Source organism: Gracilinanus agilis, chromosome 2, assembly GCF_016433145.1.
Source record: "Gracilinanus agilis isolate LMUSP501 chromosome 2, AgileGrace, whole genome shotgun sequence".
In the NCBI taxonomy this organism is placed as follows: domain Eukaryota; kingdom Metazoa; phylum Chordata; class Mammalia; order Didelphimorphia; family Didelphidae; genus Gracilinanus; species Gracilinanus agilis.
The window spans coordinates 357,856,311-357,864,444 of NC_058131.1; the positions used below are offsets into that span (position 1 = coordinate 357,856,311).

The 8,134-nt window shown below is 38.0% G+C and overlaps 1 protein-coding gene across 1 annotated transcript; it reads left to right on the plus strand.

The window, feature by feature from the left end:
* Window positions 1-323: 323 nt before the first annotated feature.
* LOC123233779 (serine protease inhibitor Kazal-type 12-like) lies at window positions 324-7,695 on the plus strand. Its single transcript, XM_044659831.1, has 4 exons — window positions 324-384; window positions 3,646-3,671; window positions 6,689-6,816; window positions 7,638-7,695. The coding sequence occupies exons 1-4, from the start codon at window positions 324-326 to the stop codon at window positions 7,693-7,695; spliced, it is 273 nt and encodes a 90-aa protein (XP_044515766.1).
* Window positions 7,696-8,134: the final 439 nt, after the last annotated feature.

Sequence of the window (8,134 nt, forward strand, 5' to 3'; positions counted from 1 at the left end):
TGTGCCCTTCATGAGGCACAGTTAGACACTCAGCTCAGGGTGTGTGATATGGAAGCTGCTCTTTGGAGACAGACTGGAGTGGAGTTATCAGTGTGATGAGTGTCCCTGCCCGGACAGAACAACCCTGGAGCAAGCATCTTTTAGTTCCTGGTGCCTTTGTGAGGTCTTCAAAAGCAGATTTCATCATTAGGGTGGAGGATCTGGCTGTCTGCCCTGTGTCTAAGCATTTAGTTGTCCATGGCTCCCCTTATAAATACCACTTTGGGGCCTCAGTCAGGCACTAAACCACCAAGTTCTCAACAGGCCAGTCTCTCCTCACTGCCATGACTTCTACACGTAGCTCAATGATTCTGCTTTGTTTGACTTGTGTCTTCCTGCTTGTGGGTGAGTAGAAGACCTTTTATTTCTTAAGTCCATCTGCAGTGGGATTATAGACCTTATAGATCAGGGGTCGGCAACCTTTTTGGCCATGAGAGCCATAAACGCCACATTTTTTTAAATGTAATTTCGTGAGAGCCGTACAGTGCTCACAGTGCGCTCCTGTAACAGCGCCTGAAAAAAAATGGACTTTATGGCTCCTGCAGAAAGAGCCATATCTGGCCCTCAAAAGAGCCAGATATGGCTTGAGAGCCATACGTTGCCAACCCCTGGTATAGATGGACAGTCACGGGGCCAGATAATAGCTAAGTGGTATAATGGATAACGTGCTAGGCCTGGAGTCAGAAAGAACACTGAGGTCCAATCTGATCTCAGACCAGACACTCATAAGCTGTGTGATTCTGGGAAAGTCACTCACACCTCTGTCTACCCAAGTTTCATCATCTGTAAAATGGAAGACATAATAGTAGCTACCTCCCAGAATGGCTGTGAAAATCAAATGAGATAATATTTGCAAAGCATGTAGAAAAGTGCATGGCACCTAGTAGGTACTATTTAAATGTCAGTTATTATTATTATTTTTCTATCAGTGCCAAAATTGCCACAGAGGGCCATTGGACGATATATCTAAAAGTAAAAGGAATGTTAGAAGTCACCTAGTCCAAATGCCACGTTTTATAAAAGAGAAAACTAAGGCCTAAAGAAATTATGTAATTTAACTAAAGTCATACTTGTAAGTAGCAGAACCAGGATCATAAGATTTAGAATAGAGTTTATCTAATCCAACTTTATAATTTACAATTTAGGAAAATGAGGGCTGAGGGAAGTCAAGTTATTTTTCCAAGGTCATATGATTTGTAAGGGACAGAGCTTGCCTGTTTGTGAAATGGGGGAAATACCCCCTGCCACTGTGTGAAATGAGGTGAGATCCCTGCTACTGGAAAAGCGAAATCTTGGGAGCCTGGAGTCAAAGATAAGGAAAGATTTCATTAAAACTCCCCACCTCTGTGGTCACCAGTGGAGAAAGGAGGCAAAGTTTTCATTCCTGGCCCACAGCGAATGCTCAAACACTATACAGATTCAGACTCTGTTGAAATCACCCTCCCACTACCTTTCTCTAGACAGAAAGGGGACACTGTCACCATGGCATTCCCCTGGACATTTTGCTAGGGGGTGTCCCCTTTCTATCTAGAGAAAGGTTCTGGGGAGTTTACGACATGGGCATTTAGGCACCAGAGCATTCCCCTAGCATCTTGTATGAGGCCTTGGGGGAGAATGTCCCCTTTCTATCTAAAGAAAAGTATTGAGGAAGGGAGAGTTTTACTACATGAGCATTTGGCCACCAGGGCTTTCCTTGTGGCATTCCAGTAGGCAGTGGCCAAGGGGGGGGGGGAAATCCCCTTTCTGTCTAGAGAAAGGTACCTTGTGTGTGTGGAGGGGTGATTTCTATAGTCTGAATCTGTACAGTATTTGAGCATTCACTGTGGGCCAAGAATGAAAACTTCTCCTTATTTCTCCTCTGGTGACCACAGAGGTGAGAAGTTTTAATAAAATCTTTCCTTATCTTTGACTCAGGACTCCCAAGATTTTGTATTTCCAGTGCTGGGGGTCTCTCCCTCGTTTCACACACTGGGAAGTTTCTTTTAGTGTGGTGTAGTAAATGAGTAGTATCAAGTCATAGAAAAACCAGATCTACAATCAGAGGATCAAAATTCAAGTCCACTCTCTTCTACTTACTCCCTACATCATCTTGGGGAAGTCATTTAAATATATTTAGTTATCAGTTTCCTCTTCATCAAAATGAATGGTTGGACTCCAAGTTTCCTTTCTGACTATGATCATTTTATAAGTCTACAGACTCTCTATTCAGAGCTTTGAACGGTATTCTGGACTGGCTCAAATGATAAGCATTCTTCTGGGAAAAAAGAGCCAATTGTCCTACAACTGAGTTTCTCTTGACAGTATATAAGGATTCTTCAGCAGTGCCATGAGGATTCATTAGACATCATTTGAGAGCCATTTTAGTTCTGTGATATGAAAGGCTCTGTATATTAGACCAGTCTTGGGATTCTATCATTCTATGGGACCATTCTCCAAGAAAGTCTATACATCTGTTATTCCCATGAGCATTTAACCAAACCATGCTTCAGCTATCACCACTTAGATAAGAAAAATGAAGACAGATATACATTTTCATGTGAAAAGTCTCCCTTTTGAAAAGAGTATTTTTTAAAAAATACAGTCCTAAGAAAGGCACTGTGTAATGGGGAAAGCATTGCCCTGAGGATCACAGATTCAGGAAAGCAGCATAGTATGATGGGGAAACACTGTGACCTTGGGCAAATCATGTAGTTTCTCCTGGCTTCAGTTTCTTCATTTGTAAAATTATAGGAATGAACTAGATAGGACTTTAAGCCTATTCTAGGCCTTGCTGTGTTATAAGTTTACTTTGTGACCTCACACAAATAATTTCCCTATTCTGGACTTGTTTTTTGCTTTTTTTAACCTATGAACTTAGGAAAATAATAATTATATTACTTACCAAAGCAACGTTGTTGTGAAGGTTGAGTATATAAAGCACTTTATAGCTACATGTAAATGACTTAATTTTGTTTTTCATTGACTGTGAACCTATTTATCAATTTTACTGACCCTTCCATGAGTCAATTACTAAAATAACTTCTGAAAATCTACATTTTAATTTTTTCTTAATTCAGTTGCTTATTTTGCACTAATTTGTTCCAAGGGTTTATTTTCTTGAGTGGCAGTGGGGCAGCAAGGTGGCACATTGGATAGAGGACCAGTTCTGGAATCAGTAGGATTCCTCTTTCTGAATTAAGATCTGTCCTCAGATTCTTACTGTCTGTGTGACACTAGGAAGTCACTCAGTTTCTTAAGACATCTGTCAAATAAGGTGGAAAAGAAAATGGCAAATTGCTCTGGCATCTTTGCCAAAAAAAACAAAAAAAAACAAACAATGGGATCATGGAGAGTTAGACATGCTTGAAATAACTGAACAACAATAAATGGGAAGAATACAGATCTAGGGACCTAGTTGTAGCTCTATCATAATGAATTTGATGAAGTCCAAATCCATACTCTCTGGATTTCACTTTATCCATTGAACATTAAGTCGTTCAATAGGAACCCTTCTGGTTCAGACATTGTGCGTTCTATGACATCAAGTTTCATCTAACTCCAATATTCTGTCATTTTTCCAAACCATAGTGAGTATCTCATGAATATTTGATTTCTCTTTAATTGCAGATGCTGTAAGTCAAGGTGGCTATCAGGTATGTGTTGCTCTATCTATTAGAGGTTCCATTCCCCTCAAGGCAAAAGACAAATTACCAATCAACCACTGACTATGCAATTGGTTTGTTATTCAGATGACCTAAGCCTATTTGGATGAAATCATTGATTCTGGAGAGGTGACACACAGTAGTATGAGGCCAGGTCTCTATCCTCATGGAAATTGCCTTCTTATAGGAAAATAAGAGGAACAAATAGAAATAATAAACAAGGAAAAATATGGAAATGAATTTAGAGAGGTACAAGTTACTCTGAGGGAGAGGTGTCTCTTGATTAGAGGATACCAAGGAAGCCTTACTAGAAGAGACAACATTTTAGCCAGGTACACTAGGAAAAGGACACACTGATTAACTATTCTAATTTATGTGCTAAAGTTTCTTTCACCTTTAAAATTCTATGTTTTTAGATTTTAAATCCTCTCCCAACTTAAATATCCTCTGATTTACTGTCTAAGATATTTCCTTGCTCTAATATCCAACAATCTAAGGTATAATTCAGAACTAAAATGTGATAATATGAGTATGAGGGTCTGTTCTAGCTTTGATGGTCTATTTTGTAAAACTTCATCCTGCTTTTTTCATAAGGCATATATCAGTGCACTAACTCTTCCAATGCTATGGTAGGTACAAGAATAATATTAATAAAAATCTTGTTCTTGATACAGAGATTCCTTTCCTTCTTTTCTGGAAGTTATTCTTTCATGGAGCTCTTCTGAACCTTTACAATGTATTATTAAGTCTTCTTTAAAGTGACTACAAGGCAGCAGCAAGGTGGCTCACGGGATTGAGAGCCAGGCTCAGAGATAGGAGTGCCTGGTTCAAATCTGAACTCAATCACTTCCTAACTATGTGACCATAGGTTTAACTGCTTATTGCTTAGCTCTCACCACTCTTCTGTCTTGGAACAAAAACATAGTATAAAAAGTGACTGTAAGCTATACCAATAGGAAAAAAATCTTAAATTAAAATGAAATTTTTCATGCACTGTTGAGTGGAATTGTCTTTCAGGTAAACAATTTATCTTTCTGGAGTGTCCATTCACCACACTTTGGAATCTGGCAAAGCAAGTCTAACTTCCTTTCCCAATGATAATCCTTGATATAAAGGAAGTTAATAACCAAGACCCCCATCCCCCTCTGCTCTTTTCAGGTGAAATATTCTTCCCTATTTCCAACTGTTCTTAGATGCAAAACATTGTTACGAAAAGGCCAACCCTAGATTCATGCTGATGGATGGCTATTTGGCCAAGAGTGCACCAGTTCCCCCAGAGCTTTCTTTTCCTTGGGTTCACACAACACAACATGATTCATTCACTTCCAAAAAACTTTCCTGAATTTCTTTTTTTCTTTCTAACTTTCAGCTTTTTAGCTGGGTTATGAATTATGTTTTGAAAAGAAATATGAATTTAAATTCAGAAGACTTCAACTTGAATCAAATTGAATCTACGATTTACTCCTTTCGTGACTTTGAAACAGATACATCATTTCTCTGGACCTGAGTGCATTTCCTCTTCTGTAGAATGAAAGTGTTGGCCTACATCGTTCTTAAGGTCCTGTCCCAGTTTAGGTCCACTGATTCATCTCCTCTGCCTTATTTGATTTTGGTGCTTCAAATACTGTCTTTTTTCCTTCCATTATCTTTGTGGGTCAGATCACATTTATAATTCTGAATGCAGTTCTGTGTCTCACATTTTAGGAGAAATACAGAAAGAACAGGAACATAGCCAGAGTAGGGAAACCAGAAATGGTGATGTCTAGAAACCATATCATCTGAGGATTAGTTGAGGGAATTTGTCTGTGTTTTAATTGAAGAACTGAAGACTTAGGGAGATGGAGAGAGGGCCTAATAATGGTTTTTTTTGTAGGGTTTTCATAAGGTAAAGGAGTTGGACTTATTCAGTTTGGTCCCAGAGGGCAGAGGTAGGAGTAACAGTAATTGTGAGAAAAGTATGTCATTGCATAAAGCAATGAATGGGGCCATACATATATGACTCAAAGAATATGAAAATATATTTTAGTCCATGGATATTAGAGGAAAGGGTGCTAAATTGGACTCCACTAAGCATCAATATAAGATCTTTGTGAAGATATTTTTTCAAGCAAAATATTGCACTGAATTTTAAAAGTGACTAAACTTACTGGACTTACTGGAGAAATGAGATGAAAAAAATGACAAACAGTCATAAGAAAGAGTAAGAATAAAAAGTTGACTAATATAATTTTACCAATTCATTCAACTGTCATTTTTGCATATTATGATAGTGATGAATGATACTTATGATAATGATCCTCAAGTCACTGTAATATCCTGAAACACCCTCTGAATCATCATGCAAAAGTTAAATGATGTTCTATATAGTGTGTTATAATTAAAAACAAAACAGTATCTATAACTATGAAAGGAGATAAAGATAGGGAAATTGTGTTTTTAACAATGAGAGTTTTCCTAAAGTGCTTCAGAGAGTAATGAGTTTCCTCTACCTTGGTCTTCAAACAGAAGCTGAAAGAACACATATCAGAGCTATTATTGAGGGAACATCCTTCTCAGAAATTTAGACTAGATGGCCTATGAAGTCTCATCCATTTCTGAGAGTTTATGATTCTACAAAAATTTCCTAGTGAAGTCTATGTCTGCAAATACTCCCTAAATGCTAATTGTGACTAATCACACCGAAAATTTATTGAGTCTGTAAAATGAATTGCCCCCTGTGGTGGTTTGAAAAGCAAAGAGTAATCATGTCTTATTCTATTGGCACTTATAGTGGGGAGCCAAAAATTGGGTAGTGGAAAGAACCCTGAGTTTGTAGTCATAATAGTTGGCTTCAAATTCTGATTCTCCTATTTGTGTGGCTCTGGGCAATTTACTCTCTATCTCTATTGGCCTCTGGTTCCTCAACTGCAAAATGATAGGGTTAGGCCAGATTATTCTCCGGATGTCTCTAGTTCTACAGCTAGAATCTTCTTGGATTTAGAACTGAAAATATTATCTTGTTATTGTAGGCTCAGTGCAAAAAATTCAAGGCACTAACCCCAGGAGAAAAGACTCAATGTCCCAATATTAAAAAGCCAGTGTGTGGCACAGATGGCCAGACCTATAAGAACCTCTGTGAATTCTGCATGACTGCTATGTAAGTATAAGGATACAACACTTCTAAATCCCAGGGGTTGGGAGGGATGGAGGGGAGGAAGGAATGGTAGGGGAAATATTCTATTTTTTTGAACTCCACAAATTTAGTATCAATTCAAAAATTCCTCTCTGTCATCTTTTCATAACTGATCATCCAGCCTCTGCTCAAATCCCTCAGATTACTAGAGATTCATTTCCTATGGCAAAAACCCATTCCAGTGTAGAGAAACACAGGCACAACAGGAGGCCCCTGCTTCCCACTGGCATTCCTATAGATCTCACTTGAATTACACAGGGTTAGAGCAGGGACAAAGCTTCTTTGTCATAGCTTTTAATTCACTTCCACCTTGAAGAAGAATTATTAAAGAAGATATACGGTTATGTGAATGTAGGTGGGAGTCATCACAACAAGAAATTTCATTTCTCTGGTATTTTGTAGCATCTAAAATATTTTCTTTGCCTCTATCACATATGGTAAAGAGTATAAACATTTCCACCCCCAATTTGCAGATGAGGAAATTGAGTTCCAAAGAGGTAGGAATTAGTGACCTTAGGACATATGGCTAGAAGTGACAGTGCCAGAATTTGTAAGCAAGACTTACTGAGTCTATTTCTAGTCCTTTTCCCATTAGAGCATGCTGCCTACTAAGGAAGATTATAAGGTGGGAATCCCAAGGAGAAATAATAACAGAGGTGGAAGACTAGGGAGACTAGGGCCTATTGACATTCAAAGGTAGTCTCCAAAAGCTCTACTAACATATGCTTGAGATTATGTTGGGTTCGTTTTCATTTTCCTCTAAGCAATATATTTGTTTCTTCTAGGGAAAAGAATGGGCAGCTTGGCTACAAACATGATGGAAAATGCCAAATCTCCAAGTAATTTAGTGTATAAAATGTCCCCCCACTAATTCACTTTCAATAAAAACAATAACCTTGGCAAATATTTGAGGGCCTGTTTGTTAATTTCTTTTGTTTATTCTTCCATTGTTGATGGGGCTGAAGGGATATCTTAAACAAGACCTTGCTCAGAAGATGAGTGGGAAAGATATTAAAAATGTAATACTTTTGGTGTTGTATTTATTATTGGATCATAGAATTTACAAATAGAAGGGCCCTTAGAGATCATCCATTTGATCCAACTCACTAACTTTCAATGGAAAAAAACTGAGGTCTATAGAAGTGAAAATGCTTAACTAAGGTCTCACAGCTAAGAAGTGTTAAAGTTATGTTTAAAATACTGTTTCTCTGTTTCCAAATCCAAGGTTTTTCTACTATATAACTCAAATCACAGAATACTGATTCTAAAAAGGACATTAGAG